At 46.8% G+C, this 20637-nt stretch overlaps 1 protein-coding gene across 3 annotated transcripts; it reads right to left on the minus strand.

Moving 5' to 3' along the window:
• Positions 1–348: 348 nt before the first annotated feature.
• Positions 349–19896, minus strand: KLF9 (KLF transcription factor 9). 3 transcript variants are annotated; one of them, XM_064502666.1, is made up of 4 exons: positions 18865–19896; positions 11478–11528; positions 11108–11353; positions 9494–10037 (listed from the first exon to the last, which is right to left on the minus strand). In XM_064502666.1, the coding sequence occupies exons 1-4, from the start codon at positions 19328–19330 to the stop codon at positions 9964–9966; spliced, it is 837 nt and encodes a 278-aa protein (XP_064358736.1). In that variant the 5' UTR covers positions 19331–19896; the 3' UTR covers positions 9494–9963. The 3 variants fall into 3 exon arrangements, with proteins under 3 accessions (XP_064358737.1, XP_064358736.1, XP_064358739.1); XM_064502669.1 differs by lacking the exon at positions 9494–10037 and having other exon boundaries at positions 11220–11353; positions 11462–11528; XM_064502667.1 differs by lacking the exons at positions 9494–10037; positions 11108–11353; positions 11478–11528 and adding an exon at positions 349–5844.
• Between the last annotated feature and the right edge of the window lie 741 nt (positions 19897–20637).

Raw genomic sequence — 20637 nt, forward strand, 5'->3', positions numbered from 1 at the left:
CCAGGTTCGTATGTAAGGATGGTAAGTTGTCCTATCTACTAGTCCTGTAATTTAGATGCTCCATTTCCCTTGTAGCTTCTGTTCAGCAATGCAGACTTTCAGGTTTTGCTTTGATTGGCATTGTATGGCCTAAGAGGCAGCAGACAATACTAAAACAGAAGCTGAGGGCTTTTGATATGAAAAACAACAGAGTGTTTATCAGTTGTAAGTTGGGGGCCACAAGCCGATAAAAACCAGAAACAGTTACAGCTACTTCAAAAATAGACGTTAAAAGCAACAGGGACTCTGATCCCTAAAGGAATAGGTGAGCTCCATATGCAGATATATAAACTGGAAAAATACAATGTATAGTGATTCAGAAATAAGTATTTATTAAGGACTAAAAATGATGACAATCAAAAGTTCCCTTTTTTAGAAGGGGAAGAGTTCCATAATATCTGTAGACATTTTTTGAGGAGATATTTTAGTGGCCAGGGAAGTTTTCAGCTGAGGACAGAATGGCACTGAAAGCATTGTAATTGCACAATTCCTGCCATTGGGCAAGCTTCCTTTGCTTTAAGGCAATCCCTTAAAGTGGACTTTGGTAAGTACATTGTTCTGACAATTGTGACTTTGCATTAAGTTACTGTTGACATAGTTTGTCTGATGTGCCTGGGAGAGAAGAGCTTGACCTGGAGGAGATTTTGGCTCCAGAACAAAAGCCATGGGGAAAGCAGCAGTTGTTGTGAAGCTCTGCTGCAGAAAGGAAACCTCCCTAACTCCTTGGCTCTAAATGAGTGCTGAACAGCACGTGTTTTAGACTCTGATGGAAGTGAAAGAAGTCACCCTAGGAGGCAGGATACTACCCTTGGATGTGGTTTTCTGAACCATGCTGCATGCATTTAACTGAACTTTTATGGCGTTGCATGTCATGTTGCCTTTCTTCTCCCCGCAGTAGAGGGGGCGGGGGGAAACATGTCCTTACAGAAACCATGCTCTCCGAATCAGTTGGTCTGTATTCAGGGTGACACTCACCTCCTCATTTCGTAGCTGAAGTCTTACTGCCAGCATCCACTGGAATGTTTTGATTCTTCATATGTCATGTCTAGTCCAGCCAAAATCTCCATCATTAGTGTGAGAGCTATTCTGCAGAGTCTCTTAGATCGCAACGGTTGGAAATGTCCTCCCAAGGCTAAAGCCTTGTCTACACTAGGAAGATTTTGGTAGCATTTCCAGATCTCTAAAGGCAAAAATCAGCTTGTTTTAAGCGAGGAATGATAAATTTGTGAAAAATGAGGTATGATGGGATTGTAGGGGAATGAGCTTAACGCCCCAGCCCTGTGTCCTTCTATTCCTAGAAAGGATGACAGGAAAATCAGAAAACTGTGTTGAGTTTGGTGTGTTTGTCTTTTGGCTGTTCAGTCTCCACACAGAAAATTCCCATGGCTGGGCATAAAAACGACCACACCACCAAACAAGAACTAGCATGTCAAAACCTGGTGTCCGCTTACACACCTTGTTCTAGCTGCAGATGGCACTATCCCACCCCTGTGTCTCTGCCTGCCCTTCCAGAGGGTTCAATATTCCCTTGGGTCTGGCTCTGACCTTGCAACCACACCCTAGCACAATTCAGGTACCAGGTTAAGTTAGTTTGTGTAAGTAGTTGCTTTTAGCTAGTCCTGGTTAACTGTCAGTGAGCTTTGGGGGACTGGGCTTCTTGTCTTGCCATCCTTCAGAGGCTGAACAGGTGGGTTTGCTCCTTACTTTAGGGAATCCTTCCAAATGCAGGGAAATCTCGAGGCAGCAGTACGGCAGCACAGGCTGAAGCATCATTAGCTCATGGGGCAGCCGCATGGTGCAAGGAAGAGCATTGGTTTGAACTCAAAAGCCACTGAGCAATGAAGAGAAACTCCCTGGGAACCAGAGTACGCTGATGAGGTGATATTCTTCCCCCACTGCAAGTTGTGCCACAGTTGGTTGTTGTCTCCCTGCAGCAGTGAGAGAAGGAATGTCTGGGAGAATACCTGGGAAAAGCAGAAAAACAACACCCAAGTTTAACAATGATTAGCAACACTGGGATCTTTGAAGCTGGCTTGTATTACACTCAACTCATGGATTTCATCATGCACAGCAGTATTTTTTTACAATGATCCAGACTGGTTTTCATGATCACTCTCTGACTCCAATTACTCAAAACAACATTTGCTATTTTAATTCCTTTTTTTTTTTTATTTGGACAATATATATACATATGTACAAAAACATCTATGCCTACTTTTTTTTTCTTTTCTTTTTTTTACAATTTCATGTGATTTACAAAACAGGACAGCAAAATAACTTATAAAGGATACGAATACTGTACAAAAATAAAACTGATTAAACTGTCGGAAAGTTGGTATTTTACAGTGTCACAGATCACTAATCTGTAAAACAGCATTTTGAAGTATGTGTCCAGTCTGGTGTATGCTGGGCTAAGTCCATCTGCAAACTGAAAATAGATCTGTAATACAGGTCATGAAAAATTGTTCAAAAAAGATGTATGTTGTATAGCTATACCTTTAAAGCCATGGCTTCTCTATAGTAATGGGCTTTCTTAACCAAGGAGAGGAGCTGTCCTAACTTCAGCACTAAGTATTTCCAAAATAGTACAAGTACATACGTTATTAGAGAACCTGATTTTCCTTTCTTTTCCAACAACCGCAACAGTCTTCCTAAACTTAACTTCAAGATGCAAAGAAGTAACCTGGAGTTTATTTCATGTGTTAGATCCGTTGCTCGCTTTTACTAAAAGAAAAAACTCAAAAACCCAAATGAACAGAACAACAAAATAAAAATCTCCAAACCTGATCATTCCCAATGTATTCTGTTAGTGGTTAATGAATCACATTAATCCCGTCTGTCCTACGATGAAATACAGTATACATTAGAGCAAATCAGTTACTATTTAGGAGGGCTTTTTCAGAAACGGGGTCTTGTCACAAGTAATAATGATATGAGTCTACATGTTCTGTTGTTGCATGGACCAAAGTACTCCCCATCTGTTAATTCTTTCAGAATTTGAAGAAACAGTGACATTTCTTTAAATGTGCGTTCTACCCCAAATACTCAAGCTGGGATCCCTAAAGTTGGACATCTACATCCATACGTAGGTTAATCCTGGTAGCTAAGTGACCCAAACATTTACATATTGATTTAAGAGGTGCTTATCAGCTGTAGCTCCCCACTGTAGTCGATAGGATGTGAGGGTGTCTCGTATTTCACAGGATCAGGCCTTAATTTTCCAAGTGCACTTGTCCTACAAAATGGCAGCAATACGGACTGTAGGACTGACTCTAAAGTTTGTGTGATCTTCACAGAGAAAAATGAAGATGAACGTGAGCGCTCCTTTGAATCTCACTGGGTTACGTGTGGCCCTGACCCCACTCAACAAGGCAGCATTAACAGTACTGATAAGCAGAACACTCTCGGTGTATTTCTAGCTCAGCAGAAACACTGAGGCTACCTATTTTTATTAGGAAGAACGTATGTCCCTACAACCCAATTTGGACACCAGAAATTAAAGTTTGGTTTCTAAAATAAATGTTTCAAAAAGCTGAAACGGAGGTAGAAAGTGTGCTTGGTTTCCTGATGTCTTCACTGAAGAAAACACATCCCTTTTTATTCCACAGACTGCTCAATATCCCTAATGCCTTAAAAGCAGTTCTCTTCACATAGACGGAATTTATCATAAACTACACAGGTAAAAACACTATATGCAAACTGATTTCTAATGCTGAAAGCCATATAGAACCGTAGAAGAAAATACTCTACTCTCTGAGTTGATTTTTCGTGTTTGTTTCTAGGAAGCAAGCTTTTTATCAGGTAAAACAATAAGATACTGTAATTGCAGGTGTACTAACAAGATTTTTATGTACAAAATTTTACAAGATGACCTAAATTCATCTGTAGTGGAAACACTTCGGATTTCAGTGTGATTACTCCCGAGATGAATTTGGCCCTAAGTCTCCATAGTAGGGCTGCACCTCCCCCTCCTCTTTTGGAGGAAGGGGTAAAAACAGAACAGAAGAAGAATGTTTCTGGAAAGAAAAATGTGTAAACATAATTCTCCCCCTATAAATAGTTGGGGAGGGAAAAGTCACTGATAACCTCTTACACTTCACGCTTTTAACATAAACAAAGATGAAATATTCAGATAATGACAATGATTTAACGTTTTCCTTCAGCGATGTTTTTGCCCCTCTGAAAGAGCAAAACACAGATTTAAAATAAATGCAATATTGCCTTTATCAGTATTTGACGTGTCACACATGACACAGGTACTATGCAAAGTACCTAGGGAAGCTTATGTCATAAGGAATATTACGACATACCTTCCGTGCTGTATTTCCGACTAGGTTGCGGTTTTCCCCCATACTCTACAGAAACAGCTCTAAAGAGATATATAGGAGCCCTTTCAAAGTGCTCTTTGCAATAATTTTAGCTGTTTCCATTAGCAGAGTGCTCTTAAGGAAAGGTCTACTCTCTCCATAAGCACACACAACTCCCATTGGATTCTGCAGGAGTTAGGCAAGTGTATGAAGAGAATAAATCTTTAAGGCAAGTGTATGAAGAGAAAAAACCTTTAAAAAAGCAGCAGTTTATAAAGATGGTAGCTGCTGTTATGCATCCACTCAAACAAAACACAGCAGAATAAAGCACTGTTAGTGGCATTTCTATAGTACAGTACGGTATTTATTGTCAAATGAAAGTATATGATCAACTGAGAGATGTATGTTTCTGCCCTCATAACCCTGTCACATTATGTAGGCTGACTTGTATTTTTTTCAGGTAAGTGAATAATGGAGCTAAATACACATACTGTCAGAAAATGACTTAGCTGTTGTGGGTTTGTTTGGGTTTTTTTTTTTTTTTTTTTTTTTGCTTTAAGTATCTGCTTGGATTATACACATTTTTACTGGAAAAAAAGTGCAGCTTATATTCAAAAGTATAGTTAATACAAAGAAAAAATTAAAAAGACCCATTTACTTTAATGGGTCTTCTTGAGTATAAATTCACCTTATTTCTGTATGTCAATCAGATGCTATTAGTAACAGATGCAATGTTTCTCTTAACAGTCTTTCTAAATGGAGGATCATTCTGAGATAGAAGTAAATCCACTTCTAAAATGTGCTATGGAGTTTTTACTTGAGAATTATTTAAGTGACTCGGAAAGTGGTTTTACTCAACAAATTTTAAATACAAGCAGCATTACATTGTTCAACGAAACATGTTCATGACACAGCAATCACAAAGACCTTGGAATCACGCTACTGTGGTGTCACAGGCCAAACCATCCAGTCCGACATATATACACCAGTGTCAATGCTTTAAATTACAAAAGAAAGTAATCGCCTAGTCTGATCGCCATCCCTTTCCTCGCTCGCACTCTGCAATTCACTTGTTTAAGACTGTTGTTCCCAGCAAAGGGTGGGGAGGGGGGGCACAGAGTATTTATTTTTTGAACTTCGGCTACATGTGCTTTCAAATCGCGAGTGGGGACCACGAGCGGTACCACAGCAGGCTGCTCTTGCGCCGTTCACGACGTCCTCACTGCGGCTCGCTTCCCCCCGCTCCCCTCCCCAGGCCAGCTCTGCCTTCACAAGGAGCTGGAGCTGGACTTTTTGGATCTCTTGATCATGCTGGGGTGAAACTCGGTGTGGCGCCGGGCGTGCTTCGTCAGGTGGTCGCTCCGCATGAACCGCTTCTCGCACAGGGGGCACCGAAACTGTTTCTCGCCCGTGTGGGTTCGGTAGTGCCGGGTGAGCTCGTCGGAGCGAGAGAACTTTTTAAGGCAGTCGGGCCACGTGCAGGGGAATGGTCGCTCGCCTGTGGGAGGAAAGGATGACAAGGAGTTTAGGGGAGCGGGTACGAACAGGTACGAGCTTCGCTGCAGCAGGGCAGCTGAGAAGCGAGGGAACGCGCTGCTGAGCAGAAAAGCTGCCTTGGTTTCTTGCCATGGCGCCAGTGTCTGCAGAGCTGTTGATCACTCACTTCATCAGGTTTCAGTCTCACCTCTAGCAGGAGCCAAAACCCCCTCCAACCGCATGAAACTTGCACTCTAGTGCAGAACCTTACATGACCCCAAATGCTGTCATAACAACAGATGAGCTCTGCCTATTCCTGTACAATTTTTATGTTGAGCTCCCTACGGAGGCTTGAGAAAGGAACACCAGTATTATTCCTCTAACACTTCCATTCTGCTGAATAAAATCATCTGTAACCATTAGAAAAGAAGCCAAAAAAAATCTTTCACCTAGGACAAGTAAGTCCAGTCTGGGAAGAATTGAGCAGGGAGGTAAACGGGAGATCTGCGCAGCCCCAGGGCTAAAATAGGTATAGCAAAAATGCAGTGCCTATAGAGAGAAGGCCTGTGCTCCCCTCTCTTTTCCTGTCCCTTCCCCCTACAAATCCATGCCGCTCCAGAAAATAAAGGATTCCCCTCAATCTCTTAGATAGCTGATTTGAGGGCAAGAAAGTCATCTCACTATTCACAGCTCTATCAATATGAATGTTTGCTACGGTGGTAAAGAACCAAACCAACCACCTTAACCCCAAATACACAACACATTTGTATTAAAAAACAAGATGTCTGGAGTGAACTGTACTCACTACAATTTCTCCAGCACCTCAAATCCCTCCGGTTTACCTCTACAGGTTGCATGGGTCTTGCATAAAGTCACAGACCCAATTCTTCCTCACCTGCAAAGCTGACTCAATTACATGTCACAGAAGGAAATGAAAACGTTAACTTTGCATGAAAGCTTTCAGTCACAGACACCATGTACCAGTGCATTTTGATGCCTTGATTCCCTTTCTTAAGAATCTCCTGAAGGGAATGTAAATGACAGCTATTTGACAGCTATTTATAGTCAACCATGAAATATAAAAGCTATCCCAGGAGTTTTTCCAACTTGGAAGAGTTGGAAAGAAATTCAAGAACTCCAGTATTTCTTGATACTGTGAAGTTTGGCACAACACACAAGCTCACTTTACATTTACAGATCGCAAAAAAGGGAGTCATTTACAAGAAAGTATGCCTTGGAATACTCCCCAGACACAACAGCAGAGACGAAAGACGAAAGACCAGACTAAAGAGGAATGAATAGCCCAGAAGCCAGGAGGACAACCAGGGGAATGGAAAGTATTGCAGTGCTGTAGGGAGAGTGGGGGCGGTGGGAGGTGGGGAATGACTGATGGCATCCAAACGATGTAACATCAAAGAGAAAGACAAAGAGGAAGACGACGGACTTGATAAGCTGAGATTCAGCCACGCAATGGGCACTGAAAGCGCTCGTGAAGGCCTCTTAAATAATGCAGTTTTTTTAATGGTTTAAGCTCCTAATTATATGGTATTCCTTGACAGGCAAACTACACTGTCCCGGACTGACCAGCATTTGGTACACTTTTAGTGAGATGATTAGACTGCATATGTTAAAGCAGCCTTTTATGCCAGCCACAGCCTAGCCTGCTTCCTGTGCATTTTCTTTCCCCGTCTTACAGCAAGACCAGTCAGAGAAGGAGAAAGCAGAAGTAGCAAAATGCCAGCTTAGCCTGGAGCACTAACCCAGAGCATTGAGGAGACATCCCTGCAAGTCATTCTGACCTGTGGGTTTTTTACAGGCTTCTTGGCTTCCTGTTGTATGTTTTCAGATGTGGCTGGAAGTTCTTCTGAATAATAACCACTGCCTGTACATAGGAAATTAATTAAAACTATCTGTTTGCTCACACCTGTGTGAAGGCCATGATCACAGCTACAATGCAGAGTGGCACTGGGAGATGTGTGCAATCATAAAGAGCTACCAGTCAAGCATTTCACTTTACTGCTCTTTTACTAGCTATCTTATGGTTTCTGTCACAGCTTCTTGAGGCAGGCATCAGAAGGAGGTGCAGAAAGCTTTCCGGATCCCCCAGAGAAGTGGGAGAAATACTGTAAATCCTATGTATGTGAAGGCATTTACTATCTGGCCCTATGTCAGGTACCTATACTCCAGAGCAGCAGAGGAAGTTCAGGCATCCTTGCCCCTTCCCCAGAGGCAACATTTCTTATCACTCACCTGGCGACTCTTCAGCCAGCAGAAGGGCCTAATTCTATTAGAGATCAGGTACTTAGGCTAAATAAACAGGATCACTATATTTGGGGCTCAGCGTCTACATTCGAGGCACCGTAATATCCAACTGGGTGCCTAAAAGCAGGTGTTTTGAATCTGACCCCATATATCCCTTGAGAAACCAGCCTACTTTTTCAGTACTTGTGGGAAGCAAGGAAAAAAATGGAGCCTGGTTCCTGGAATTCTTTCTGAAATGCAATGGGAGTGGTGTGACTTCCACCGTCATTCTCCTGCATAGCCATTTCACGTGATACAGGAATATGTGTTAAGTGTAATGTAGTGATGGGGTATTAGAAAAGGCAGCACTTGCTCAAGACTGCTTTGATAAGCTTGCAGTGCCACAGTACCTAGGTAAGAGCATCATTCACAGGTGGAGTTATGAAGGCCACAGAGAGCCTTGCATGGGGTGGGTATGCCCCTCTATAAGTGGAAGAGCTGCCTATGTGCTCAGGGTGGCAAATACAGCAGAGGTCCCTAAAAGATATGAACACTTCCTGAAACACACGAGAACTACAACTGGAGCCCATCGCAAGACGCCTACAGCCAAGTCCCAAAGTACAGTTACAGAAAACGATTTCATCACCTTGGCAATACAAGCTTTAGGAGATTGTCACAACCACTTTAGAGACGCGCATATAAAAGTAGGCCAGGCATAATCCGTGCTACAAGAAAGTGTTAAAACTCTAGACTTTTCAAGAGCAGAGAGACGAGGGGGAGGGAGACTCTTCCAGGCCCTCAGTGATCGTCTCTGAGCCTGGAAATCTACTGCTCCCCTTAGTTAGAAAGCCATAACCAATTACACAAGCCCAGAGAGATGGTGGTTCAGTGACTGACTTAATAGATGCAGAGCAACAGTGGAGTATGCATTTAGAATGCTTTTAAAGCAAAGTAGAGATGTCTGTTGACATGTGATGATTGTGCACTCAGCAAAGATGCACATTTTATCTGCTGGTTATATTCAATGCAATATTTTTTTAAAGCACCAGAGAGGTGTTTGTGCAAAAGTCGACAGAACAAACAAGTCTTGAGGTATGCTGCAACTCATACACAGCCAGACAAGCAATGGCACAAAAAGCTGCAATACATGCTGGTGCTGCCTCCATCTGGTGCTATTAATTTCTGTGCCACATCCAAGTCAGCCATATATTTTTTCATATGCTTTTCCTCCCGTCTTTATATTTGGGATTAGTATGGCTAACGCTTGAAACAGGCACACCGAAACTGAGTGGTATTAAATATAATTTCCTTTGGGTGGCAGCATAATTCTCATGTTTTAAGCTATGGCTTAGCTTGGATTTTAATTAAGTGATGAAAAAATGACCAATGTTGATGCATCAACAATAACTCAAAATTATGTGCAATAGCAATCTGATCATAAAAGATGTAAACTTTATTCAAAATATATCCAGGGAGGCTTACAGAAGTAACAACAGAAGCAACAAATGAACAGAAGTTGGTTTACAGGTTATTGGAATAGGTGCGTCTGTAGACCTGCCGTTCTTCATCCTGTTTGCCTCAAGGGATGGATCTGGGAAAGCAGTATATGCTGGGATGGGGGAAACAGTGCAGACTGACTTTGGCTCTTCACAGATCCTCTCTAGAGTCTGCACAACTCTTGCTTCTGCAACTCCACCTCATTTTAAAACCCATGCGGATGTACATGCCGTTGCCTTTTTGTCTCTGCTCTTTTGCTTCAGTTGATCTTTTCACCCTGTTCTTTCTTCTCACCCTCTCCCTCAAACGGAGAATTTCTTCCTTCTCCGAGTTAAAACTCTGTATCCAAGCTGCTTTGTATGACCCAAAGCAGCTGACTTTCCATTTTCTTCTGACTAGACAGTCAATTATTTAGTTTTGCCCTACTCTGAGACGTGTCAGATTTTCCATGTTGTGGTCTTGGTGCAGCAAGGGTTTCTGAAAAAAGGAAGAAAAAATGCACATTAGTAGACTTGTTAATAATACAGTAGCACCCACCATCCTGATTCACTACTTGTTTTCTCACTACAGAATGCTGCCTTTGATGTGGATGACCGAGGTCGGGAGCTGCAGGTCAATGGCTTTAACAAAGATGACTTAATTCAGACAAGCCAGTGGCAGACAAGTTCTGGGCTGAGTTTTTTTTCCATAGGGGGTGGTGGCAGGGGAAAACCCGGTGTTTGAAAAAGCAGAAGACAAAGCTGACAATCACACACTTGGGCTATTCTCTTGACTTACAACAGGACATGCTCTAGGACTGCAGCAAACTGAGCTTTTGTGAAGCAGTGAAATAATAATTACTAAAAATTGTTTGAGTACTGACTTTATAGAAGACTTTCAGAGATTGTGGATGGAAGTCTGGCCAAGATGAATAGCTTTCTAGACTTCTCACTTTGTTTTTTGGGGTGGCAGAAGCAAAGTTGGACACAGCCATGATTCCAGAGTCTGGGGTCTATGCTAGCTAGTGCAGTTTGCTACTGAATAATGCTAATGACAGTGCTTCATATATTAACTAGAAAGTCAAATGGAGTGTAGTTACAGCTGCATGAATGGTCAGCTAGACATCCTTGACTGACCTATGCACCAATGAAAAGATCAACAGGTAGATGGTGGAACTGTGCTGCTTGGGATGCATAATAGCACCTATATTGCTTATCAAAACTGAAGAATGGTTTGAGTTCAACTTCTGGGATGCAATGTCTGTGCTCGACTTCCACTCTATGTCTGGCCATGTGACATGGCATAGCTAGCCATGACCGAGGACTAAAGTAGGGCCAACCCCCCCGTCTGAAATTTGAGTGAGCTGATGGCAAAAAGGGAGATGGGAAAACAGTTTTGCTCATGCTGAAATAAGGAAATCTGTTGTCAGTGGGCAAGAGCAAAATTACTTAGGAGAACAGGACCAGTGTTTCCAAGAAGCTGGGACATGGGGATGGGGGAGCAGCACTCCCATGGCTTCAACATAGAGAATCAACTTTGCATGGTTCAAATAAGAGAATCTCACATACCTTCTTCTTGCCTTTGTCTTTCAAGATCCTCCTGAACCTCCATGGCTGCTGGAGCTTGAACTGTCCAAAGACACCTTTGTATCCTGGGAAGATCTGGTCCTGAACTACAATCCTTGGCTTTCATTGGTCTTTTTGATTTTTTGGGGTTTTTTTTCCTCTTTTCTTCTTCTTCTTCTACGACCCCCCATTCAGCCACCACTCCTGAGTGTCTCAGCATCTTCTGAAGTATTGCAGGTTCTGCAGACGCTATGAACACGGTCCAGCTTATTGCAGGAGGAAAAAAAAAAGGCCGGGGGGGGGGGGGGGGGGGGAAGGAAGGACAGGCTTTCTTCCTTGCCCCAGAATAGCTGTTACCTGAGGTCTCTCTTACTTTTTCCTCCAGTGTCCTTGTTTCCCACACACATCCTGAGTGAGTCATTTCCTGTGGGACATGGACACTCAGTCAAAATCCAAGGTGTTCTGATGAAGACAAATCTCACATGCATCTGTACACCCACTTCTGGGCAGTGGATTGGAGGCCTTTCAGGCAGCCTTTTTCCTGTTCTGCGATATTCCAAAATTGGATCATTAAAACACATGGCAACCACAAAGCTATGGATACTGGTGAGAAGCAGCACAGAGCAAGATCAGTGCTGAGCACGTAGGTACTGTTTGTATAAAACAAAGATTTCTAAAAGACTCAAATCTGGACCAGTTAGTTTGGCAACAGATCAAACAGACCCCTAATCAGCGACAGGTGATTACACGATAGGCAATGGATGGATAATTTGCACCAAGTAGTTTATTCCACCAAGACTCAGGACTAAAACATCTTGAATGGGATGATTAAGGTGTTAAAAAGCTGCCTTCAGTAAGTATTTAGACTGCTCCAGCATTCTCAAAACCACCACTCAACAGCTGCTTACACATGCAGGTGTCTGAGCTTCTTTCAAAAGACCAGATGCAAAAGCACCTGCTAAAACCCAACTCTGCTGAGCCGCTGAGAGTCCTAGCTCATGCCTAAATCCCTGTGAGACTCAGTCTTGCTGTTACCCCCATCTGATATGATGTCAGATGTAAGGTATATCCTTGGAGCTTCTCTGCTGGACTAGATTCCTCCTTGTTTGCCTTAGAAAAGGCCTTCCTGGGGGGACTGGACTCCCTGGTATCCATCAGTCAGGGGAGCTACCTAGGAAATGGAAGACCTCTTAAAATCCTGCCACAGAGCCCACACTTTTCATAGCGAAGAGGAGTAAACTCAGCAGTAAACTCTTGGGTATTCTGGAGTAACTTTCTACCTCATCTCCTTTCCTTTTTTTTTTTGCAATTTGAACTTCTTCCATTTTACAGCAATACTGAAATATTAATTGAGCAATGGAGAGAGACCAACTCATAGTCTGGTGCTTATGGCACTTACCTGGGATGGAGGAGCACTAGATTTAGGTTCCTGTTTGGTCTAAACAATTAAATACTTGTTAAAGAGGAGCTGCTTCAACAGGGAAGGGGCGGAAACTTGTTCCAGTCAGAGGAGACTCTCTCCAAACTCCACATAGCAGGGACTTGAAAAACAGGTCTTTCAGCTGCTGGTAGCATTCTCCAACTACTGAGCTGCTGGGTACAATGGTGTTATGGACTTTTTCCCCTCTAACGCAAAAAGGAATGGCTTGGCACAGGCACCTTGCTTCAGAAGATTCATGGCTAGACATCCTAGAAAGGAGCATCCTCTCCAGCCAGGAACTGAACTACAGATGACATATGGGCACAGACAGCCTGTGCGCACCTGGGGGGCTCCCTCTTTGAGGTGCTCAGCTGAAGGCCTTTCTTTGGACTCTGCACAGTGACCTGCCTCTACAGATAGGTGTTGTAACCCCCACGCCAGTGGGGCTGGCCCAAAGTATCCACAGTCAACATGTCCTTAGGGCCTACCACAGCTGGGTGGGCAGCAGCTAAGCTCGGCTTCTGAGACCAAGTGTTACCCTCACTGCAATATGTTCTTCTGTTCTCTGAAGACATGTGTGAGGGAAGTTGAGCTGTGGTTATCTTATCAAATTGCTCATGCACAGACAAGCTTAATGCTCGAGGCCAGAAACACACATGGCTTAATGCTTCTGTCCATCTTTGACTGCACCAAGTTATACCACTGGTCTCAATTTTTTGTGTATTCAGAAAGATCAAATCATTTTCATTATTTTACTGTAAATTCATTAGTCAACATTTCTACAGGCTTCGTTCAAATTTATAGAGTGTTCTCAGGCTATTCATAGTCACCGTAGCTTGCATCTAGCTGATAATGTTTATTTGTGATAATGTCGTTTATTTGCAATGTGCCTTACTATCACCACCCCAGAGTCTGGCCTTTTAATCTCAGCTTGGCTTCTCCCTGCTCTTCCGGTCGCAGGTTTGGGAGCTCTGTGAGGCAATGAATGACAGTGTGGTGCAGAACAGTACTGCAGTTAATGAAGGGGAACGGTTGTTCCCACACAGATCCTAGCAGCTAGGAGTGCAAGACATGCAAACAAACAAACAAAAAAAAAGCAGGTGATGCCAGCACATGGTCTTCAATACCACAGCACAACAGTGTGCAGGAACACACTAGAGTTGCATTTTCAATATATCCATCTGGCAACAGGAGCCACATTTGTACGGGTGATGCCTGCTCATTGCTTCTCTCCTGTATGTGCACTTCCTTACAGTGACTGCATTAATACAACCCGTGCAAGCTTCTCTGGGGTGTTTTCCCATTGCGAAATGTACTCTCGCTTAACTTACAAAAGAAAAAAAAAGAAAAAAAAACACAACAGGAAGTTGGGCGACACTGAACGCAATCTATATAATTTTTGTCTGCTTTGCTCAGCTAGCAAGGCTTCCAGGCAATATGATCATGTTTCTCCCAGACCTGGAAATATGCCTATTAGCACTCCAGGAATTTTTTTTTATAACATTTTTATAAATTCTTGGGAACAGGGGTTTCAGATGGAGCTCTCGTTTTAGTAAAAATATCCTGCTGGGTCCACTCTGCCCTTTGGTCTTTCTATAAAGGAAGGTGCAATGTGATGTCGCATGAGCTGGATAAGAGCTTAAAATGCTAAATTTCAGATTATGCTCCCATAAAACACCCCAGAAAGCTCTAGGTAAGCAGAGGATTGTCAGCATATCAGCATCTGTACAGTCTGTCGAGGTAGCAATTATCTAGAACACAAATGACAAAGCAGCTCTGTCTAAACCACACTGAACTGATATGGGGCCTGCCCCAGCGCTGTGATATCTAGATTGCCGCACTCATCAGCTGCAGTGTTTATCTCTCCTTTTTACCAGAAATGCTCCTCAGCTTCACTTTGCAAAATGGTGATCCATGGATCCATGCCTCTGCCCACAGCCTTCTACTGACTATCAAATAGAGCAAAACGTCAAAAGAGTTTAAGGGCGTATGCAGTGCCCAATGTTAGAAAACCTTGCATTGTTTGGAGCTGATATACAAAGTGACATAGTTGACTGCAAAGCCTGGTTAAGGAGGGAGAACTTACACAACAGCTCTTTTTCGTATGTCCAGCCTCTTAAGAGTACCTGATGTAGGCATGGACTTCCCAAACTGTAGCACTAATTCTGGGAAGTGTCTGGGATTCATCTCCCCAAGCAAGTAAACTTCTACAGGTCCTATAAGAGGCATCACACAAACTAGCTTCATGGTACCTTCTCTACTCTTTTTCCTAGCGAGGAGGATCTGGTCTCAGCTGCCATATACCCTTTAATTGGCTTTCCTTTACACCTTATCACAGATACATTCCTTAATTTAGTTCCTCCTGCCATTCTTTCCTATGTTTCTTTTGGTATCTTGCCCTTTGCTCAGCTCTCCTTGGGCAGGCCTTCTGACTGAGATTGCTTGTTTACTCTCATTTGCCTTTATTTTCCTTGGAAGTCCTTTGGCCTGCACATCCTTCTCTGTTAAGTTTTCTTTTCCTTTTTTCTTTCTTCTTTTTTTAAGTTAATAACCATATTTGCAGCCCTCTTAAACTGCCATAATCATCTGTTTGAAGAAGCCTTTGTATTTTCAAGCTTTCAAGCTAACCTTCTGCCTATCTGCTCATACTTGTCATCTTCTTGTTCTGCATTGTCACTTGCTTTCTCCTGACCTCTGCATTGCTTCTACAGCTCTGTCTTGTCCACATCTTGCCTGAGTGTCTGGGTCTTCTTCTATGCTCAGAAGGCCTTCAAAGAAAAAGTCTGCAAGACTTGCCCATGCCACCTTAATACTGAAGACTCTCCTGCAGATGGACTGCTCTTGTAAATTCAAAACTAAAGTTTGGAAGTGGCAGAAAGGATTACATGTCCTATTCTCATAATGCTATCTGTGAAGATAAGGTCACTCTGTATAGCACATCCTCCATCTGCCCTCCAGACAAACAGCTTTTGATTTATGAGCTCTTTGGGATAATGCCACCTTGTGTCTTTTACTACGCATCTCAGAGATACTACTGGAAATAGTTCACATGGAACAATCTTACCTGTAATAGTGCTCCTGTCCAGGACATCACAATTTAAACAACAAATTCCAAGTTATTTTTGGGTAGTAGTGATGAGAAAGGCAACACTTTAGTTGTAGTGATAGGCTTGCCCTTGTATCACAAGCTTTTGCAAGTATCATCAACTGTCTTTTTCATTAAGATCACCACAGAAGACAATTTTGGATGGACGTGTAATATAGGTCTTCTGGAAACTGAACTAAACTCAAAGGCCCAAACTTCATGCAAGCTAATAGTTACAACTCGTATTTTTAGTCTCTGAAATATCGGATGCCTTTGAACCAACAGGCTGAGGGAATTACTAGTAAGACACAGACCTTTAACCTTTGAACATTGAGTCTTTGTTCTTCTAACTTCATCTGTCATTTCATGTCTCACTTTCCATTAGATGACAAAAGACGGTCCAGTGAATGTTCAGATTCTCAACAGCATACATCAGTATTCAGAGCCTTCTAACTTGATTAGCTAGCATCCATGAGTAAAAACGGATGCTGGTACAAGGAAGATCATGGGTGTGGACAGAAATCCTGAGGTCATTTTCCAAGAATTGGGAGAATAAATGATAAAAATCTAAGACCAGGAAGTTTCCATTAGTGGATATGTAGCTACTTCAACTAAAGGCTACAAGCAGCAAGAAACCAAGCTGATGGCCTGGAAAATCATCTCAGATTAAAAAAATGGAAAGTAGATGGAAGGGATTCAAAAGGCTCAGAGATATGAGAGAGAAATGATTTTAAAAAAATGGAAGAAAATGTATTGAGGAGTTTAACGTTCTCTGCAACACGTAGTTATGAATAACTCTGGAGGTCCAATCATATCTCACTGTTGCTATGGAATTGTTCTACCATTTACAAAAATAATTAGCATTAGCAGTATCATTTAGTGCCTCAGTTATCTACAACTAACTCTGTTCACACCAGAAAACTCTGAATGGTTATTACTTTGGATATTTGTGGTGTTTTTAGTTACACAGAACTACAGTGAAGATACACTAATGTATGTGAAGTAAACATTTAATACTTGGAGTTAAGGCCAACCACTTGTGGGTGGCATGCTGTAAACCTCATGGCACTTCAAAAGATACTTATGACAATACTGCTTACAGCAAACTGTGTGGGTTGTGCAGTATATTAATTTGCATCTCAACACCCAAAATGCTATCCCAATTGATGCTTATTTCAGCCTCCATATCAGGGTGGATATCTGCATTATGGGTACTACATGGAAATGATACTAATGTGTTTCCTTTGTCACTTGTGAGCCAAAATTCTGCAAGATATTGGTTAAGTTCAACCTCCGAAACAGCATTAGAGCTGAAATCTCTGAACTGATAATACAACAATCCCTGGGGTAGACCTTGAGGGTAGTTAAGGGTCACCACTGACCATCTTTCTTGGATCAGGTAAACGCTCCTAACTGTCTAACCACAGAGCTCACTACATCCAGCACTCCTCCTCCTTCTTGTGACCTCTTGAGCTAAGCATACAAGAAACCTGCCAGCAGGGACGGCAGTGCACAGGTAGGCAGCCAACTCCATGTCTCCTTCTTTGCAATGCAAATACAAGTAGAGGAACAGGCAAGCCAGAGCAATAGCAGTTTAGCCAAAGTTCAGATTTGGCCATGCCCTACCCAGACAGCTAAATACTAAAGCAATGCCTCGTGCTATGTTTCTCATTGAGATATTCATTTTGTACCTCACCGCTTACCATCAGTGATAATATATAAAATTCAGAAAAGATCAGTCATCTACAAAACAGATGTGAAGCATGCAAAATCAACGCTGGCAGTCTTTGTCTCCTTTGATCCACTCCTCTCCATACTCATGCACCACCCTTTAATTTAGAGCAATTTTTAAGCAGCCTTGTGTACCGGCACTGTGACCCCAATTGCAATTCAGACATGTAATGGTTTTTATTCAGCCACTTGCACTAAAGGGCTTTAAAAAAAGAAAGTCTACAATTACTGTGCTCTTAGCTCTCAGGCGGAGCCAGGGGAACTAAGAATTGCTACAGCAGATATTTTTTATCACTAGGTTTTCATTTTGCCACACCCTCTAAACCACTGGGTCGAGTACATGGATATTAAAACACACAGTCTTATGAACGAAGGCCTTGTGGAAAATGCCACCTCAGCTGGGTTGTGATAACAGGTATAGAAGGGAACGACCAGGCAGAGCAGATGCCAACACCGTATGGAGAGCGGCCAAATCCTCCAGGCCAAGTGAGCCACATCTGGGGAGCAGAGGTTAACCTGCTGGTAGGGTGTGCCAAGTAAACCAACTCCCTGAAGAAAGTCTCCTCCATTGGGAGCCCGTAGGGTTGACCCAGGTTTTTAGGGCACGTGCTTTTGAGATTTCCCCCTCTAGCCCCTGTGGTCCTTCACCTGCTTGAACAGGTCTGCCAGCGAAAGCCAAAGGCGCCAATGTATTACTATGCAAGGAGATGCTGCCTCGCCTCTGCGAGGAGCTCTGCCGAGATTAACAGTTCACTTCACACAGGCCAGAAACGAGATACAGCACGGCGGCAACGCACTCGTAGCCACGACCACCCTACGTGTCAGCATCCGCGCCACCATCGCTAGGATCCCGAGACATTCAGGCTCCCCGGCACCGAGTAAAGCTTAAACCAAGACACCAGGACACGGACTGCAAATCCCGTGAATTAAACGCAACTTCAAAGAGTGAAAGCCAGCCGTTAAGCATCGGCAGATAGGGGTTTTCGCCTCCGGCCCTTGCTGTATTTGTAGAATACGGGGCAAAATCTCTGCTAGCGCGAAATGCCGGCGTCGAGGAAGCCTGCTCGTTTACACCGGGGGGGGGGGGGGGAGAGAAAGGGGGAAAAAAGAGGGGAAGAAAGAGGGAAAAAAGGAAAGAAAGGAAAGAAAAAGGGAAGGAGGGCCGTCTCCGCGCTCCCCCCGCGCTCGCCGCCGCGCCAGCAGCCGGGACCCCCCCGGGGCAGCAGCCGGGCACCTGCGCGCGCAGCGGCTCCGCAGCGGCGGGGCGGTCACGTCAGCGGGGGAGCGGCGCGCTGCAGCGCCGCGTCGCGGCGCCCGGCCGGGGCGGCCACGCGCCACCGCCGCCGACCGGCCGCCTGGGCTCCGGCGGCCCGAAGTTGGCGTCGCCCGGCGGCGGGGCCCGCGGCGGGAGTTTCGGGGAGGGAGGGGGACGCGCAGGGGGAAGGCGGAGGGGGAGGAGGGCGGGGGGAGCGGGGCGAGGCGCGGGGTTCACGCGAGGACAGGCCCGCGGGCGGCCGCGCTGACCTGTGTGCACCCGGTAGTGGGCCTTGAGGTGGGAGGACTTGCCGTAGACCTTGCCGCAGCCGCTGTAGGGGCACTTGTGCCGCTTCTCGGCCGCCAGCTTGGCCTTGGGGGCGGCGGCGCCGCGGAGGCGCGCGGGCGGCCCCGGCGCCGGGCTGCGCGCCGGGCTGGAGCCGGGCTCCGTGGTCACGTCGCTGTCGGAGCCCACGTCCTCGTCGGGGCTCTCCACGCTGTCGCTGCAGACGGAGGGGGCGGGCAGCGGCCGGTACTTGTTCAGCTCCAGCAGGCTCTTGGCGATGGTCACCAGCGTGCAGTAGTCCTTCCAGGCGTCGCGGGGGTCGCGCAGCTCCTTGCCCACCTCCGCCTCGCCCGGCACCTTCAGCCGCGCCGCCTCGGGCACGGCCGAGCGGTTGGAGATGGACACCAGGCACTGCGCGGCCACGAAGTCCATGTAGGCGACGGCCGACATGGTGCGGGCGCTGCGCCGCCGCCGGGCGCGGCCCCCCGCTCCGCTCCGCGCTGCCGGCCGCGCCCCGCCGAGCCCCCCGGCGGCGCGGGGCGCCTCAGTGCGCGCCCGCGGGGACGGCCGCGCCGCCGCGCCGGGGGCCGCAAGCCATGGTCCGCGCCCGGGGGGCCCAAAAAAGGAGGAGGAGGAGGAGGAGGAGGAGGAGGAGGGCAGCGAAGCCCGGGGCGGCCCCGGGGCAGCTCCCTCGCCCGCCGCCCCTCGGAGGCGCCGGGAGCGGTGACACTCAGCGGGCGCCGGGCAGCGCCGAGGCGCGGCGCGCCGCCTCGCCGGGCGCCGGCCGCGCGGCCGGGCCGGGTCTGGCGGCGGCGGGCGCCGAGGCGCGGCCGCCGGCGGGGAGGAGGCTGGAGCCGCTGGGCGCGCCCGCCGCGCCGCTGGCCGCCCCGCGCCCCGCGCTGCGCTCGCCGCCCGCGTGCTGCTGCTCAGTAACAGTTTCGCCGAATCCCATCACGTCAGGTTCGGAGCCCCCCTCCCGCCCCCCCGATTGGTCAGCGGGCAGGGCGAGCCGGCTCTGTTTACCTTCTCCCCCTTCCACTCAGAAGGGCCTTTTTGCACGGGGGGTGTGTCCAGCGGGCGGCCGCCCGGCCAATCGCCGCGCTCCCTCCCCATGCCGCGTGCTACTCCGGGCGCCTCGCCGCGCCCGCTTAAAAGGGCGATGGCGCGCGTGGGGGGGGTGGGAGCGAGCGGGGCGGGCGAGGGGGAGCCGCGTCCCCGTCGCGGCTGCCCTGCCGCAGCCCGCCCGCGCCTCGCGGGGCGCCGCCGGCGCCGCGCTCTCGCTCGGCAGGCGGCAGGGGCGGCTGGAAGGGCCCCGCGGCGCCCCCCGCGGCGCCCGGCGCGCGGGGCGGCCGCGCGGCGCCGAGCGGGTTAAGTGCCTCTCTGGAAGCCCTACAGTCCCAGCAACCGGCCGGCCAATGAAAAGTGAGCCGGCTGATGTCACTGGCAAGGGCTCGGCCAATCGGCGGCGCCTGCCGAGGGGTGCGCAGCACTTGTAAACCCGGCCGGCCGCCCCGCGCCCGGCCGGCCGCGCCCCGCCCCCGCCCCCGCCCCGGTGGCGCCCGCCCCACCCCAACCGCCCCACCCCAACCGCCCGGGGCGCCGGGGGCCTCAGCGGCTGCCCCCAAGCCCTCGGCGGGCTCTGCCGTAGCTGCGGCACTCGGCGGATCCCCGCCGCCTCTTCAGGGCGTCGCGTGGGGCAGCCGGAGCTCCTGCGGTGAAGCCCTGACACAGAGCGGCCGAAACGCCGGTTCTTGCTC

This window comes from Dromaius novaehollandiae, chromosome Z (genome assembly GCF_036370855.1).
Source record: "Dromaius novaehollandiae isolate bDroNov1 chromosome Z, bDroNov1.hap1, whole genome shotgun sequence".
Lineage (NCBI taxonomy): Eukaryota > Metazoa > Chordata > Aves > Casuariiformes > Dromaiidae > Dromaius > Dromaius novaehollandiae.